At 42.8% G+C, this 18731-nt stretch overlaps 1 protein-coding gene across 2 annotated transcripts in view; it reads left to right on the top strand.

Annotated features, from left to right (window-relative positions):
- The first annotated feature begins 9407 nt into the window (after positions 1-9407).
- Positions 9408-18731, top strand: part of wdr26a (WD repeat domain 26a) — an 82020-nt gene continuing 72696 nt past the window's right edge. Inside the window, exons 1-3 of one of the 2 annotated variants that reach the window (XM_078398866.1) lie at positions 9408-10236; positions 12435-12534; positions 12617-12673. In XM_078398866.1, the coding sequence (XP_078254992.1) occupies positions 9929-10236; positions 12435-12534; positions 12617-12673 (465 nt within the window). In that variant the 5' untranslated portion in view covers positions 9408-9928. The remainder of the gene's footprint in view (positions 10237-12434; positions 12535-12616; positions 12674-18731) is intronic. The other variant, XM_078398865.1, reaches the window with a different exon arrangement.

Genomic DNA, 18731 nt, shown 5'->3' with positions numbered 1-18731 from the left:
TGAAGAAGGTTATCAAAAGTTGCAGCTGGATCTTGATCAGCTGGATAAGAAAAGTGGAATGAAGAATGATTTTAGCACACTGGCTTTCATCAGTCAGGGTATGGAGTATAGAGTTGAATTTTCATGTTGCAGTTGTTGAAGACATTGGTGGGAGCACATTTCAAATGTTGTGTTTAGTTTTGGTCACTTTGCTTTAGGAAGGATACCATTAAGTTGGAAACATTGTGTAAAATAATTATGCAGATGTTGCAACCACTCGATGGACTGAGTTATATGGAGAGATTGGGCAGGCTAGGATTTTATTTCTTAGAACATAGGAGAATGTAGGATGATCTTAGAAGGTGTATTAAAGCATGTGGGGCATAAATTGAGTGAATGCATTGTCTTTTTCTCCCAAGTTTGTGGAATCAAGAACTAGAAGGCATAGCCTTAGGACCCGAAGGGCAACTTCTTCCTCAGAGAGGGTAGTGCATAAATGGATCAAAAGGCCACATGACGTGATTGAGGCAGGTACAGTAACAACATTTAAAATACATTTGGACAGGTAGATACACTAATAGGAAAGGTTTAGTGGATATGGGTCAACGGCAGGCAAATAGGACTTGCTTGGATGGGCATCTTGGTTGGCATGGGCGAGTTGGGTTGTAAGGCCTGTTTCCGTGCTGTATCACACTGTTTCCATACCACTTGGGGGAAGCACAGAAAGTAGCAAGGGCAGGGAATGTTTTCTGGATGGTGTATTTCAATGTCCATCACCATGAATAGATTGTAAGCACCACCAGCGACCAGGTCTGTTGAGATTTCAAGGGCACAGCAGCCAGAATGGGTCTGTAGCAGGTAGTGAGTGAACCAGCGCACGGGATGAATCTATTTGGTGTCATCCCTGCAAATATACTTCTGACTGACATTTTTCGACACTAGAGGAAACAAAGACCCACCTTCACACTGACCACAATCTCTATTGTGTTATGCGGCACTATAATTGTGCGAGACTAGATCTGGCAGATAAAAACTGGGCGTCCATGAGGCCCAGTGGACTATCAGCAGAAATGTGCACCACCATAATCTGTAACCTTGTGGCATGCACATCCATCACACTACCATCACTATTAAGGCAAGGGATTAATCCGATTCAATGTGCGGAACATTATGCTGAAGCAGCACCAGGCATATCTAAAAACCAACCTGGTGAAGTTCGTGCATGTTAAAAGCAAAAATAGATGGCGCTTCAAGATCTGACAATCAATGGATTAGAGAGAAGCACTGCAGGCCTGCTTCCTCTGGTCATGAATGGTAGTGGACAACCAAGCAGCTGATGCTAGCTAAATGTGTCAGGAATATCTTAGTCAACAATGGCAGTGCAAGAGACATATTCACAAACACGTTTACTCAAAAGCACCAAATACATTAATTTATTTTGCTTCTCCCAAGATCCCAACCCACAGAAGCAAATCTGCAGTTACTTCATTTGGAAAGCAACCAAAACTCTCCGTTCATTCTTTTTTTCTGAAGCCCTGCATGCGGTGCCACAATGCTATCTCAATGTCTGATTCACATTTTCAACAGAGAATGCTATCCCTTCAATGGTCTTTCAGTGCAGCGTGGAAATGCTTCACACATACCAACTTTACGTTGGAATTCAGAGCTTGAGAAGCCTCAGATCGATCATTTGGGATGAGGGAAATAATTAATGAAAAAATTAGCATGTTGGCTGATTTGATATGTGTTTGGAGCCCTCTTCTGGACCGTTTGTGTTTTAAGGTAATCTCAAACATGCAAGTCTCCCAAACAGGAACTGTAAGTCGTATAATGGAGGGATGAAATTATTCCACATAGCTTCAGCAGATTTTTCATAACACTTTTTCTAGATTTTTGCTACTCCTACAGAAACCACATCTGTATATTCACTATCAGTTGATTTCTGTTCTTGATACAGAATCATACCCTCACATTAAATCCTCATCCCAGAGACAAACCCACACTTCAGACTGGCATTGAGAGAATGTTCTACTGTCAGAGATGTTTACCATTGGATAGATATTAAACCGTTCACTTATCTTCTCAAACAGATGCAACAGATCCCAGACATTATAGTGTCTAGGCCAATATCTATTTCACAATCAATATTAATTAAGCAATTAATCTGATCATTTAGTTTTTGGAGATCTTGCTTGGCAGAGTTTGCTATACCATAATAGATTACTGTATATCACTTTGGGATGAACTGGGACCTTTTTATAACCTTAATTATCAGATAATTATGGGATGGTTGCAGAGATTGTTTAAACTATAATGTTTTATTCTTAATGTTTTATGTTTTATTCTTAATTGTTTACTGTATGTCATGTTGGTACTTGCGAGCAAAGCACCAAGGCAAATTCCTTGTATGTATACATACTTAGCTAATAAAATTTATTCAATTCAATTCAATTCAATTCAGATAGAACCTACACAAAACGGAATTGGAATTTTTCCTGAACGGCCACCAAACAATTTGCAATAAGCAGTGAATGCCCACATAAACACTCAGGTAGGAGACGAAAGGTCACAGATCTGAAACTTTAATTTTATTTTTCTCTCTCCATAGATGCTGCCTGTTTTGCTAGATTTTTTTTTAAGCATTTTTGCTTTTATTTAAAATTTCCAACATCTACAGTTTAAAAAAAATGTATGACTGGTATATTACAAGGTTAAATACCAAATGAGGTAGAGGATTGTTCTAATCAATGGTCCTCAGCAAAGGAACGACACCAAGGAGGACTCCATAATACATAATCTCAAGGGGGCTGCAGTTCAAAGGAATATTACTCTATTGCAGTATAGCATTCATTTATGATAACCACGTCAGGAAAAAGAAACTGACCTTGGAGTAGGTACAGCTCTGATTAACCAGGTTGATAGCTAAAAAGCTAATGTCAGAGAAAAGGTCAGACTTGCTACATTCATATGAGTGCAAAAATGAAAGGGATGATTCATTGAGATGTTTAAAAAAATAATGGAGTCGATAAGGTGGAGTGAGAAAAAAACTCATCCCTTTGATACAGGTAGCCCAGAGCAACAAGATATAACAAGATTAGTCAGCCATTCAATGGATAGATATTTGTAGGCAACGATGACAAGAATTATGGAACCACAAAAGCAAGACAGGGTTGAGATAAGATCAGCTGAACAACACAATTGGGTTTGAAGAGCTTTAAATTGTCTTTGCCATTCATTGTGTTTGTCCTGTCCTGGTTTAACTTCTAAAAGTGCACCACTTTGCACTTGTCAAATTTCCGCTGTTGATCTCGATCCTGTTGTAACTTCAGACAATCTTTTTCTTTGTCCACCAAACTACCAATTTTGGTCTCATCTGAAAACTTACTAATCATAACACCTGAATTTTCTTCCAAATCATTAATATATATGATGAATAATAAATAAGCCAGCACTGATCACTGTGGCATGCCATTGGTCATAAATTTCCAATTTGAAAGACAACCCATCCACTAATCTGCCTCCTACCACCAAGCCAATTTTACATCCAATTTGCTGTCTCATCATAGATTCCCTGTATTCTAATTTTCTGGACCGGCCCTTGTTAAACATCCTTGTTAAAAATCTTTGTTAAAAATCCTTGCCAAAGTCCTGTCGATAACATCTATCATCAATCCTCTTTGTTGCCTCTTCAAGAAACATGATCATTAAATATTGCTGGTTTTGTCCAAACCTGTTAATCCTTTCCAAGTTTTCTGTTGCATTTTTACAATAAATTGTAGTATTTTTCCCCATACTAACATTTTCCTTTCATCCTTTTATAAATGGTGCAGTTTTGTTTACCACCCTCCAATCTATATGGTTAATCCAGAATCTAAAGATTGTCAGATAATCAATCTTTCCACTATCTATAGGGCAATTTCCTTTCATACTTATACATGAGATATAGATTGTCTAGTCCAGGGCAATTGCTGGCCTATCATCCATTAATTTCTTCAGTGCCATTTCTTTACTAAATTTCTATACTAATATTGATTTTCTTCAGTTCTTCCCTCTCTTTAGATCTTTGATTCCCTAACATTTCTGGGGGGGTGGGGGTATTTATTTTCTGAAAATGGCAGAACCAAAGTATGTATTTAATTGTGTTAGTTCTTTGTTCGCAATTATAATTTCTATACTTTTGATTGTAAGAACATTTGTTTTCACTAATCGTTTTCCCTTCACATATTTATGGAAGATTTTAATCCTTAAAGGTAAATGGTAAAAAGAAGGTTACTGAATCCTTTTGTTGAATTCTAAACTGCGCCTAATCTTTAGGCCTGCAGTTTTTTTCAGGCAATTTTATACATCTTTTCAAATCTTATACTATCCCTATTTTCTTCATTATTCATGCATAGGCACAAAAGCTCTTTCATGCTGTTGTGTTCAATAAATCACCATATTCAGACCACAGAGTTTGATTCACTAAGTAATTTTTTACACTACCAAATAAGGCACATATCCCCGTATATCCCCTCTCGTATCCCCGAATGCACTTACAAACCCCGAGTACACAGCAGAGTACGCCGCAGAATGTTTCTGTACACACTCACGTATCCCCATACGCACTCGCAAACACATCAGAGCACGCTGCAGGATGTTTCTGTTCTCGATCACCTGGCACCGTTCGCGACACGGTCCTAGGCTGGGGCTCTCTCCCCGAAAGGGGGAGAGAGCCCCTTATCAGAGCCGACCGCGTCACTGGCCCCTCCCCAAGCCAATCATAAGCCTGTCTGCAATGTTTCTGCGCTACTAGCAGCAGGGTGGTCTACCCAACTATTGCTGTTGTTATTTGGTCACCAACGCTAAGCTTTTCCATAGAATGACCTGAGAAAGGCAACTGGACAATAAACCAAGTGCGAGATTAATTCTAGGAGATAAATTGTATAGTTCCCAATCTATCATAGCCAATTTGCACATCATAACTTCATAATTTGCTTTGTTCAGCTTCAGGAACCTGGTTTCTTCATTCTTCATCTCAATGAAGAAATTTTAAGAGGCATTTATGCAGACACTTAAATAGGCAATGCACCGAAGGATATGGTTCTAATGTGGACAACAGGATTAGTGCAGATGCGCAAAAGGTTGACAAGTGCATGATAGGTTGAAGGGTCCATTTCTGTGCTATACAATTTAATGAATCTAGTTATATAAAGTTATATGTCCTCAACATAATGATCTAAATAACCATTACACACTCCAGGAATTTCTGCTCCGTAGTATTATCGTTAATTTGATTTGACCAATGTGTGCAGATTAAAATCACTCATAACAGTTGTTTGTATCTTCTTGCAGCCTCTCATTCCCCATTTAATTACATCACTTATATCAGCACTACTGTCTGAGAGCCAAGGTTTTCTGTCCCTTGATATTTCTTAGCTCCAAGCCAATGTCCATTTTGTTAATTTCCTCCTTTACTAACAACATCACCCAACTTCCTTTAGCCCCGAGAGGAGGTTCTAATGGTACAGGTTTCTTCCTGGCAGCTCAGATTTTGGCTTGAAGAGGCAAGTGTGTGTGTTTGTGTGCGGTGTGTGTGTGTGTACAATCCATCGCTGTCCGTGGGCAGGAACAGGTTCTGGCATCTCAAGCTAACCCCGGCACTGTCTTAGCCTCAGTAGAGGTGCTGACTGTCTACAGCTTCTTTCCCGGTAGAACAGTCTTGATCACATGGTGGCGCTGGTGGTGTCGAGTTTGTCCAGTGGCTGTCTTCCTCAAACCTGCAACACGGAAACCAGCAGGAAGGCTCCACTTTGCCTTCCTTCCTTCCTTCCAATCTGAAACTATTTTAACCTCTACAATTAACCACCAAACTTGGTTTATGGTGTTTTTATTTCTTTAAGGAATCATACATTCATTGAGAATTTTGAAATATTTCATTAACTGCTTGTTCTTGTTTCTCTACTGGCAAACATTTAATCTAATTTATTCTAACCTAATCTATTTTAGCCAAAACATCCCTCATTCATACCAATATTCAGGCAAAACATTTTTTCCTCAAATTACTTGCAAAATATCATCACATTGTGACATGTTTTCCCTGAGGATTTCTACTTAAACCTGTCTTATTTCACCAGGTTGGATTTACAACAGCAAATTCCACAGTTGGTCTCATTATGTAATGCTCCAGAGAACTGCACCTAACGTACTCTATCAACTCTTTCTACAAATTAACCCCCCCCCCAGCCCTCCACTACTCTCTGTGTAAAAACCTTATCCCCCACATCTCCATTTAACTTTCCCCTCTCACCTCATTGTATACTCTAGTGTTGGACATTTCCACTCTGGGAAAAAAAGTTCTAACTCTACCCTACCTATGCCTCTCATAATTTTACACACTTCTAACAAGTCTCCCCTCAACCTTTGACATTCCAGACAACTATCTGGACCAGATACACACCATCTGTAACTTTGCCAATGTATTAGAATATGCATACGGCATGAGTTGCATTAGTGAAGAATGGCTTCTGTGAAAGTGGGGATCTCTGTTGCTTGGCCAGTCTTTGGGACAATTCTCCCAATTAAGACACCAGGTCCCACATGTTTATGAGGAAGACATTGCTAGGTCAGTTGGACTGGCAGTGACCTTGTCTTGCGCAAATTTGGTATTTCCAGCATTTCTATTTTTTAAACAGGTATAACATTATCTACAATTTGACAAATAATTATATAATATTTATACCATGTTATTATAAATTCTCATATCTACTTTGATAGGAGATTGGATTTACTCCATGTTTACAGTAGGTGCATTGCTGAGCCACCACTAGCTGGTGAGAATTGTTATTGGTTTATATGTGTACCGAGATACAGTGACAAGCTTAGGTTTCATGCAATCCAGTCAAATCATACTGTAGATGAGTAAAATTAAGCCATACACGAATGCAACAGCTAATGCAAAGAGAAAAGTACCAGAGTGCAAAATATTGTGTTACAGTGTTACAGAGAAAATAAAAATAAAATTAAAGGTCCAAAATGAGGTAGGTTGAGAGGTCAGGACTACACCTAGCTTATGGGAGGACTGATTAGTAGTTCCTGAATCTGGTAGTGCATGTTTTTAAGCTTTTGTATTTAATGCCTGACAGGACAGGGGAGAAGAGGGAAAAGGTTCTTGATTATGCTGACTGAGGCAGTTGGTGTAGACAGACTCAAAGGTGGTAGGTTAATCTGTGTGATGAACTGGGCTACATCCACAATTCTCTGAAACTTTCTGTGGCCTTGGGCAGAGCTGTTAAACCTGCCAGCTGGTCCTGAGGATATGGCTGGGGACTCCCTCAAGGCCAGTTGCGGGTTCACTCTCAGGAAGGCTGATCTGACATCTGATAGTGAAAAGGAGAAAATAAACAGTGCAGAATATAGTGTTACAGCCATAGAGGAAGTGCAGATAAAAAAAAGTGCAAGGGCACAACGAGGTACACTGGAATATTTGGAATTCATCCCTAGTATTTTTGAGGTTCTTTCAAGAGACTGATAACAGCAATGGAAGTAATCCAGAAGAAATTCACCAGGCTAATTCCCGGGATCAGGGAGTTGATATTACTATTGGCATTGGTTTATTATTAGCATGTGTACCGAAATACAGTGAACACTTTGTTTTGTATGCTATCCAGACAAAGCATACCATACATAATTACATCAGGCAGTGCATGAGTGAAAAAGAAACAGAATGCAGAATATAATGTTGCATCTATCGGGAAAGTGCAGATAAAAAAGTGCAAGGGAAGATTGGAGGATCAAGAATTCATCTTTAGCATATGAGAAGTCTGTTTAAGAGTCTAACAATATTGCAATAGAAGCGGATCTCGAATCTGGTGGTATGTGCCGAGGGAGGGTGCAGAGGCAGTTTGCGAGATGGACTGGGCTGCATTCATAACTGCAATTTCCTGCAGTCTTTGTCACAGCTGTTACCTGTGATGCCTCAGGATAGGATGTTTTCTATGGTGCATCTGTAGAAACTAGTAAGAGTCATGCTGAATTTCCTTCACCTTCTGAGGAAGTAGTGTTGGACCCCCGAGATCCCTCTGTATATCAGTGTCCTGAGAGTTATGCCATTAATTGTATATTGCTCCCTTACTCACTTGCTCAGATTAAACATCTGCCATTTCTCCACCCATTTCTATAGCCTTTCTCACAGCCCATGATCCTGACATTCTTGGTGTCAGCTGCAAACGTACTAGCTAACCCATTTACATTTATGGCAAAGTCATTTATATATATCACAAACAGTAGAGGTCCTAGCACAGCTTTGTGCGGAACTCCACTGGTCACAGACCTTCGGCCTGATTATTGTCGTTCCACTGCAATTCTATCTTCTATCTGTCTTCTAAGGGTTCTGAATCCATATGATGTCACTGTTAAACTCATGGATATTAATCTTCTGGATCAGCCTACCATCGGGGCTTCAACTGCCCTACCCTCATTGACTACCTCCTCAAAAACTCAATCGTTCTTAAGACATGGCCTGCCTTGTACAAAGCTGTGTAGACTATCCCTAATTCCAAGTGAGAGTAAATTCTCCAATTGTCTCCCTACCACTGATGTGAGGCTTACTGACCTACAATGCCTTGGATTCGCTTTACTTCCCTCCTTAAATGCCTCATCAACCACTGCAGTGCTTCCAGTGAAGTTATTGCTACAGTATTGATGGGTAGGGTTCTGCAATCACAATGCTATGGCAACAGTATGGCGATTATAGTGATATGTTTAGGACCTTGGAGGAGAACCAATTGGTAGCGGTACTTCTATTTACCTTTACTCCTTTGTCCTATTTTTGGTGGTGGGTTTGGAATGCTGTTGAAGAAGCCTTGGCTTGCAACTGTAGTGTAATTTGTGCATAGTACATACTGCACGTAAAGGGACATTGTGTTCGAGTTGAAGATGGACACAAAATGCTGTAGTAACTCGGCGGGTAACTGGAGAAAAGCATCTCCAGAGAGAGACCATCATCTACAGTTCCTTCCCACACATTGTGTTCGGGTTAGATGGCCTTACAATTAATTGCTGTTGCCTGACTCCAACAACATTTGGATTTCCTGCATCGACATAATCTAATTTTTTTTTGCTCCAAAATCTCTTCCGCACGGGTGACCGGCGAGGAATCGCGCCGGGAACGTGAGCGATGATTTACCAGACAGGGCGGTCTCGTCCCTTGCCTGGCTCCACCCCAAGCGCGGAAACTTCCGGTCCGCTCAGTTGTTGTTTGACGGACTTTATTAAGCTGTGGGCCCGAGCCCGACGAGCGGCGACAATAAACACAACAAGCGCAAGAAGAAGAGGGGGGTTGAGGTGGGCGAGTGAGAGGGTAGGGAAGGAATGTACTGGTAAGGAGGTGCGTCCATCGAGCGGGTGAGGGAGCGCTGAGCCGCCGACGACGACGGACTGAACCGGAGATCGGCCGGAGCAGCCGCTGTCACCGCCGGCGACAAGGGGCCGCCGACAGGGAGCAGGGAGGGAAACCCCGCGGCCGGGCCGGGCCGGGCGACGGTTGGCGATCGTCGGGCTCGCGGACCTTCCGGAACCTTCGCCGTCTCTCTCGCCCCCCCCTCCCTCCCCCACCCGGGGCGGCGCTGACAGATCCCCGGCCTCCCCCCTGGGGGGAGGAGGCGCCCCCCGGACCCACCGCACAGGCACCGAGCCCACCACGGCGGCAGCAGCTGCGGCCGAGCACACGACGTTCACTCTGGCCTCCTCCTCCTCTTCCTCCGACTCGGAGAGCGGCGGAGTGTCCCCGCCACCGCGGAAGAAGCAGCGAGCGACGGCGGCGGAGGGCGAGGGCGAGCCCGGGACAGCGGCGGCGGCGGCGGGCAGCAGCGGAGCGCGACTAGGCCCCAGCAACCTCCCAGGTAACTTCGGCGGCCTGCTGGGCCTAGGAGGAGGAGGAGGCGGCGGCTCCGGGCGCCTTGCTCACGGCGTCATGCAGGCCAACGGTAACCAAGGAGGCGGCGAGGCTCCTACGGCGCAGAACGGGGACGCGACGGGCCGGGTCGGGCCGACGGAGGAACCGGCCTCTCACGGCTCCACCCCGGGCTTGGGCCCCGCGGCCGCTCACTCCAACGGCATGCCCTCCTCCTCCTCCTCGCTGACCGCCACCACCCCCCTGGTGCCCGGGCCCGGCGGGCTGAGCAATGAGCAGGTCGCTTACAGGAAGAAAAAGCGCTTGTGTCAGAGCGACGAGGACGTGATCCGCCTGATCGGACAACACCTGCACGGCCTGGGGCTGAAGTGAGTGTACCGAGCTGCAGCGGGTGGGGACAGGATGAGAGGAGCAGGCCCTTCGGCCCACAGTGACCGTGGCCAACATGATGCCAAGTTTAAGTAATCTCTGCTTGCACTTATCCATAATCCCTCCCCCAAACCTACATATGCATGTACCTATCCAAAAGCTATTTAAATTATGCTATCCTCTCTACTACCATCACAGGCACCCTCTAATTTCTCTGTAAAAATGTATCTCCTTTAACCTTTCACCCTCTAACCTTAAAGGTATGCTCCCTAGTTTTTGACATTTCCACCTCGCAGCAAAAGGCTCACTCTGTCTATCTGTGCCTCTCATAATTTTGTACTTATATTAGTGAAATGCGTGGGGTCATATGGCATACCTGTGCTGCCCTAGAGCGGAGTTTCCTGTTTTAATTCCAATATCCTAGTACTCTACTTTGCCTTTACCTGACTCCTTTGAATTTCATATCTCTTTTCGTCACCCCACAGCGCTGGTTCCACGGAAACAACTTCATGATCTTTCTTGGTAGCTACAATTTTCCTTTGTGCTGAAGTCCTCAAAATTCTTCTGCCTACTCCCAAATGTAATGATGTCTTTACTGTAACGTGACCAGAGCTGTACAAAGAACTCTGTAGTCGAACAAGCATTGTATGCAGTTCTCTCATAACCATCCTCTTGTGTTCTGTTCTGTGACAAATGAAGGGGAGCATTGTGTATGTTTTTTAACCACCTTATCTGCCATTCTTTTATCTTTAATGATCATTGGATACTCAGGATCTCTGTTCATCCACATCATTTGGTATCCCATTTATTGTGTATTATTTTGCCTTGTTGCACTTCAGATTCATTATCTTGTGCTTCTCCGGATTAAATTCCATTTGCCACTTTTCTGCTGAATATTTTTTCTTGGTTCATATTTTTCCTCTTGACCGTTTGACCTATTTTTTTTAACTGTTTTCAAATTTTACCCATACATTTAAGTTGAATTCATTAGTCAATAACGCAAAGAAAGGAATTTGGTACTGAACCTTTTGAAACCCAACAGATAGAAAAGCTTTGGTGGTAAAACCACCTATTAATCATTACCTTCTGGTTTCTGGCCCAGAGAAACTTAGAATCTAATTTGTTCCCTTTGTTCCATTCTAATTTTTTTGAGCACCCAACCACATGAGACCTTGTCAAAAGCCTATTTGAAATCTGGCTATTGAACAATTCATGTAGAAATATTTTTATAGCCTATTTATAATATTGTCCACTTTTAAGTGTAGATCCTGCAATAATATTGCCAAACAGCCAATTTTAAAGGATACATTTCACACATTTTGATTAAAGCTTATTATGAAAAAAAACACAAGTTTGAACTTTGGATGCAGATGCCTGGGAAATCTGGCTCCAAATATGAAGTGGTTTGGATAGGTTACAACCCAACTCTATGAACATTGAATTCTCCACTTTTAAGTAATACACCCCCTTTCCCCCTCTTTCTTGTGCCCCCTTTTCCCTTCCACCTATGCCCCTCCCTCTGGACTTGCATTTCACTCCTATCCTTACCTGACACCCTTTGTCTTCATCTCCACCCTTTGTCTTCATCTCCAGCCTTTGTCCACCCATCTGCTGATTAAAACCCCCGCACCTATCCACCTATCACTCGCCGGGCTTTATTCCGCTCCTATCTCTTCAGGTTTGTTCCCCAACAACACCAGTCTGGCGAAGGATCCCAGCCAAAATTGTCATCTATCTATTCCCACCACAGATGCTGCCTGACCTACTGAGTTACTCCGGCACTTTTCCCTTGTGTTTTGCTTAAAATTCCAACATCTTACAGTTCCTCGTGTCACCAAGTATGGATATTTGGGATGAATTGTTTGTTTTGTATTGCACAGTTTAAGAAAGTAATGCACCAATTGACAATTAATTTATGCCTTCAATTTGTTTTTATGTTGTATTATTGTACATATTTGTGCATTTTAAGCTATATCTTTGCTGGTTCATATGCACTATACAATTTGAAGGACTGAACTAGTTTTAACATATGGTTTCTTTTAAAGAACAGCTTTCCCATTTAATTCAAGCAACCTTGTTATAAATGCTAAAATTATATGGGGATTTGTGAATTAAGTTGTCATTAGAACTATATTCCAGATTTCCTTTCCAGTACTGTTGTTGGGGTTCAAGGTTTGAAGTATTTTTCCTCTTGTAGCCAAACAGTGGATCTTTTGATGCAGGAATCGGGCTGCCACTTGGAGCATTCTTCTGCAACTAAATTTCGCAATCACGTTATGGAGGGAGAATGGGAAAAGGTAATGTTCAATCAGCTGAGTAGGCACAGGTTCTTTGTTTGGTATGCTTTGAGTTGCACTAATCAGTGTTTTTTGTTAACAGGCTGAAAACGATCTTAATGAATTGAAGTCATTGGTGCACTCACCTCATGTGATTGTGGTAAGGAACAATGAAAGTTGCAGGGTTAGATTTTTTTTTGTTTTGCTGTTTTGGGAATTCATGATACTGAACATGTCAGGATGATAGGGCAGTGGTTGATTAGAGTGTTCCCCAAAGAATTTTGTGAATATTTTAATTATGTTTGTTTCCTTGTTTTGGGTTTGAATTTTGTGTAAAGATCCCTTCGAAGATGCAGAGGTCAGCACATATGATGGACTGGGCAATGTTCACTACTTTCTGAAGTCCCCTTTGTTTTGTGCATTCAAATTTCTGAAATAGGCTGTGCTGAAACCAGTCAGTATGCGCTCTGAACTATACTTGTGGAAGTTTGATAGAATGTTCAGTGACATGCTGACTTTTCACAAACTTTTGAGGAAGGAGTCATTGATTAGTTAGCTTTTGATTGCATCAAGCGCTGGGCCCAGAACAGGTCAGAGATGTATATGTATTCCCAGGGACATGTAGGTGTTGGCTCTCTCCGCAGCCATCCCACTAATGACGTCATGAGATTCATCGGCCTTCCCTTGCTGAAGTCAACAATCATCTTGGTCTTCCTAACATTCAGAGCAGGTGTGTTGTTTTGACGCCAACCACTCAACCAGATTGTCGATCTTCCTCCTTTAACTATTTCCCAGAGTTTGACAATGAATTTGGAGAGGATTTTTGTGATGAACTCCAAGCTGCAGTCGATGAATAACAGCCTGACTACTTCTTCCTGTTGCCCAAATTTTCCAGTGCAAAGTGGAGAACCAACAAGATTATATCCACTGCCAATCTGTTGTGTTGGGCAGCCAATTGAAGTGCATCACTGTGTCTTTTTTTAAAGCTGCATCATGATATCCTGACTCTTATGCTCAATGCCTCAATTTATGAAGGCAAGCATGCAATATGCCCAATCTGCTTGTTACTACTTTCAGGGAGTTATGGACTTGGATCCCAAGATCCCTCTGTACATCAATGCTGTTGAGGGTCATGCTATTAATTATATATTTTCGCCTTGCATTTGATCTCCCAAAGTTCAACGCCTTGTACTTTTTTGGATTAAACTCCATCTAACATTTCTGTCCATTTCTGAAGCTGATCTATATCCTGCAGTATACCTTGACAACCTTCCTCACAGTCCACGACCCCAGCAATCTTGTTGCCTGCAAACTTACTAACCAACCTGTCTATTACTTTGCAGGCTTAAATTGTCATCCTTCCCCTTTTCTAAGGTCCCTTTCAATTCAGCTGTGACTTGTGTCTGAGTTGGGAGGTTGTGGATTTGTCCCATTTAAAGGATGTTGACACATATTAGCTGCATAATTAAACTTATGAAAGCCTATACTTCAACAGTGGACCTAGTTTGTACAACGGATGTTAAGATGAGTGCCTGTCTGCTCTTGAAGAGAAAATAATTATTTGAGATTACTGAACAATGGTGCTTTTGTGACTTTGCTCTATACAAATTTGAAATTGTGTTTAAACACAGCAGTAAGCATTTCAAAATGTTTGATTGACTGTGAATTATTTTCTGTCAATGTTGTGATGGGGACTACATAAATGCAAGTGCATTCTTTGTAGCTAAAACAAAGCTGGCTGCAGTGCTTTGATTGTAGCTCCAGCGACATTTTCAGCTGCAACAGTCTGAATCAAACTTGGGTGTTCAGTACCATGCCATCATGCAATTGCCCTCCACTGGAGAACAACTGCACACATGGCACAATAACTACATCCTAAATTGAATCGCTTTCATTTATTCATTGTCAGCAGGGATGATGTTGCTTGGCCTGGGTATTTCCAGCAATTTTCTGTTTTAATTACGGATTTCTAGTTTTAAAAAAAATTGCAGTGGTAAAACTAGGTTTAGTAATCTATAACCCGAAATAGTAATCCAGAGGCACAAATTGAAATCACACCATTATTAACCGAGAATCAAAACTGAATTACTGGATGTCATAAAATGCACCTAATGTCTTTTGAGAAGGAAATCTGCCATCTTGTATGTGATTGTACACCTGGCAGTGCAGTTGTCTTTTGAAATGACCTAGCAGGCTGCCTAGTTAGACTAACTTACATCGATCTTCTGTGGAACCTAGAGTGGCAGTCACTCCCAGTTCAGTCAACCATGCGTGGCTTGTGAGTAAACTAGTCAAGCAAAAGCCTGACACAGCTATGCTTACAGAATTGTACCCAACACAATTCACCAGCAGTATCCCTGAGGAATCATTGCTCCAATTAATAAAAAGTCTTAGAAGAAGGGCGACGGTAAAAGTGCACAGATTGTGCATGGTATGACTGACTTTGGTGTCCAAGGGTTGCTTGACTGCACTGCCATTGAACTCTTAGAGTCGGGAAGGATAAATTTGCCAATTGGATCGAAGGGTAAATATCTCGATCTTGCCAATCTATCTGTAGAGTGATAGCATTGGTGAAATCTTGTCTTTGAAGAGGAAATGTGTGCTGTGGAACTGTGCTGATGATAAATAAACTCAATATAGATCTAGTAGCTCCACACTGGGGGTCAGTGAGGTCACAGCAATGAGGGCTGTGAATCATCACAGGAACATTTATTTTGTAATAAAATCAAAATGCTGGAAACATTCAGCAGGTCAGGTAACATTGGTGAAAAGGGAAAGTTAACATTTTATGTCAAATTTCTTTTATCAGAAGTAGGAACAAGAAAAATTGGTTTTAACTGGCAGAGAGGTTGAGGCAGTGATGGATAAAGACACGGGGAATATATCTGTTAAATTGAGACTAGGGTTACTGGGAATAAACTAGATGGCAACCAGATCAATCTCTAATCATGTGGCCTGGCATAACCCTCACTCTGCCATGATCAGATTAATCCTGTTTTGATGTAGAGTGCAGATAGGCCATCACCTGACTTGCTAAAAAGACGTACCAATCTGGTGAAGTTGCAGGAATGATTGTGAAATGCATTGTTCACCTCAGCAACCAGTGGATTAGATGGAAACTGTAGTTCTTCCACATGCCATTGTGAATACAAATGGCCATTACTGAGAAAAGGAGACTCCAAAATAGTAAGGATTGTCAAACAATGCTGGGGTTTGGGTGGAAGGTCCTCAGGGTATGGGGGAAATATGCTAAATGTATTGAAGACTAATCACATAGAAGATGGAGTTGGAATAAATGGATCTTTTTCAGACAGGAAAGATATAACTAGTGGAGTGTCCTCAGAATTAGCTTTTGGTCCTCAACTATTGGGAGAAGGGACCAGCATGTAAATTATCAAAGTTTGCTGATGATACAACATGGTTACAAGACATGCTGCGGTAGGTAAATTTGACTCTAAAATTTAATTTAGCGATACAGTGTGAAAACGGGTCCTTCGGCCCACTGAGTCCACACTGACAATTGATCACCTGTTTGCACTAGTTCTATGTTATCCCACTTTTCCCTGCATATTAGAGGCAATTTACAGAGGCCAATTAACTTACAAACCTGCACATCTTTGGGATGTGGGAGAAAACTGGAGCACCCGGAGGAAACTTATGAGGATGATTGGAAGCACCTGCAAAATCCATGTAAGCAGCACTCGAGGTCAGGATTGAATCCAGGTCTCTGGTGCTGAGGTGTACCTCTACCAGCTGTGCCACATCACTGCTGCCCATAAGGATATAGATAAGTGAAGGTAGTGGGTAAAAACTTTGTAAATGGATTTTTATGTTGGGAAGTGAGGTTAAGGAATCAAAAGGCAGTCTATTTAAATGAAGGGACCCTACAAATGAATAAACTGAAGAGATACAAACAAAAGCTGGAGTAACTCAGCATCTCTGAGCAGGCAGCATCTCTGGAGAGAAGGAATAGGTGATGTTTCGGGTCAACATCCTTCAGACTGGTTAGGGATAAGGGAAACGAGGGATCAAAAGATCCATTATTGTACTGGTGCCAAAGAATGCCTCTCCAGCTTGTTTAAATGACTACCGACCGGTGGCCCTCACCTCGGTTGTCATGAAATGCTTCGAGAGACTAATCAAGAAGCACATCTGTGCCCTCCTTCCTCGCAACATGGACCCACTACAGTTCGCATACCGTCCGAACAGGTCCGCGGATGATGCGGTCTCCCAGGTTGTGCACACCGTTCTCTCTCATCTGGACAGCCAGAAGGGGGGCTATGTGAGGATGCTGTTCATTGACTTTAGTTCAGCTTTCAACACAATAGTCCCCAGCAGACTGGCTGAGAAGCTGCTGGAACTGGGGCTTAGCAGCCCTCTGTGTGCCCGGGTCCTGGACTTTCTCGGCCAGGCCCCAAGTGGTCAGGATGGGAGAACACACATCTAGCCCCCTGAACATAGGATCCCTCCAGGGTTGCGTCCTTAGCCCCCTACTGTACTCCCTGTACACACATGACTGTGTGGCCAGGTTCAGCTCAAACTCCATCAAGTTTGCTGATGACACGGTGGTGGTGGGCCGGATCTCCAACAACGATGAGAAGGCCTACCGGGAGAAAGTGGCAGATCTGGCACTCTGGTGTCAGGACAATAGCCTCCTCTTGAATGTCAAAAAAACTAAGGAGCTGATTGTGGACTTTAGAAGGGCTCAACATCCAAGGACGTACACGCCACTGGAAATAAATGGGTCTACTGTGGATAGGATGAGCAGTTTTAAATACTTGGGAGTCCACATCAAAGAGGATCTGACATGGGCAACGCGCATCGCCGCACTGGTGGGTAAGGCAAAGCAGCGCCTTTACCACCTTAGACAGCTGAGGAAATTCAGAGTGTCTCTGAGGATCCTTCATTGCTTCTACTCTGGGGCTGTAGAGAGCATCCTATCCGGCAACATTACAGTCTGGTTTGGGAACAGCTCTGCCCAGGACAGGAAGGCCCTGCAGAGAGTAGTGCGTTCGGCAGAACGCACCATGGGAACTACACTCGCCCCCCTGCAGGACCTATACATCAGGAGGTGTAGATCGAGAGCAAGCAAGATTATGAGGGACCCCTGCCACCCCAGCAATGGACTGTTCCAGATGCTACGGTCAGGCAAGCGCCTCCGCTGTCACGCTGTGAAAACGGAGAGGATGAGACGGAGTTTCTTCCCACAGGCCATCAGGACTGTTAACTTTTATAACTCCAGGGACTAAATTTTGTCTTCTCTGTATTAACTTTTATTTATATGCTGTAACCGTAATTCTTTTTGTTTGCACAATCCGCAGGCATTGCCACTTTCATTTCACTGCACATCGTGTATGCATGTGACAAATAAACTTGACTTGACTAGATGGTGATGTGGAGAGATAAAGAACAATGAATAAAAGATATGCAAAAAAGTAATGATGATAAAGGAAATGGGCCTTTATCATCCCATAAAGCTGTTTGTAGGGCGAAAATGAGAAGATAGTGTGACATGGGTGGGGGAGGGATAGAGAGAGAGGGAATGCTGGAGCTACCTGAAATGAGAGAAATCGATATTCATACCACTGGGCTGTAAGCTGCCCAAGCGAAATATGAGATGCTGTTCCTCCAATTTGCGTTTAGCCTCACCCTGACAATAAAGGAGACCGAGGACAGAAAGGTCTGTGAGGGAATGGGAAGGAGAATGAAAGTGTCCAGCAACCGGGAGATCAGGTTGGTTCATGCGGGCTGAGCGAAGGTGTTCCGCGAAACGATCGCCCAGTCTGCGTTTGGTCTCGCTGATGTATAAGAGTCCACATCTTGAACAGCGGATACAGCAGATGAAGTTGGAGGAGTTGCAAGTGAACCTCTGTCTAACCTGGAAGGACTGTCAGGGCCTTGGACAAAGTCGAGGGAGGAGGTATAGCGACAGGTGTTGCATCTTCTGCAGTTGCAGTGGGAGGGGTGGTTTGGGTGGGATATAGGGATTTAACTAGGGAGTTGCGGAGGGAACGGTCTCTGCGGAAGGCAGAAAGGGGTGGAGATATCTAGATGTCCTGAGCATGAAATATATAAAGTCACAGACAGATGCAGCAAGTAGTTAAAAAGCAACATTGTTTCTTGGTCTTTATTGTAAGAGAGTTGGAGTTTAAAAATAAAGTATTGTTTCAAATGTACAGCCTTCATCTGCAGCACTGTACAGTTTTGGTTCACTTATT

Source organism: Rhinoraja longicauda, chromosome 5 (genome assembly GCF_053455715.1).
Source record: "Rhinoraja longicauda isolate Sanriku21f chromosome 5, sRhiLon1.1, whole genome shotgun sequence".
NCBI lineage: Eukaryota > Metazoa > Chordata > Chondrichthyes > Rajiformes > Arhynchobatidae > Rhinoraja > Rhinoraja longicauda.
Note: the sequence above shows the minus strand (reverse complement) of the source record. Positions and strands in the feature narration are given on the sequence as shown.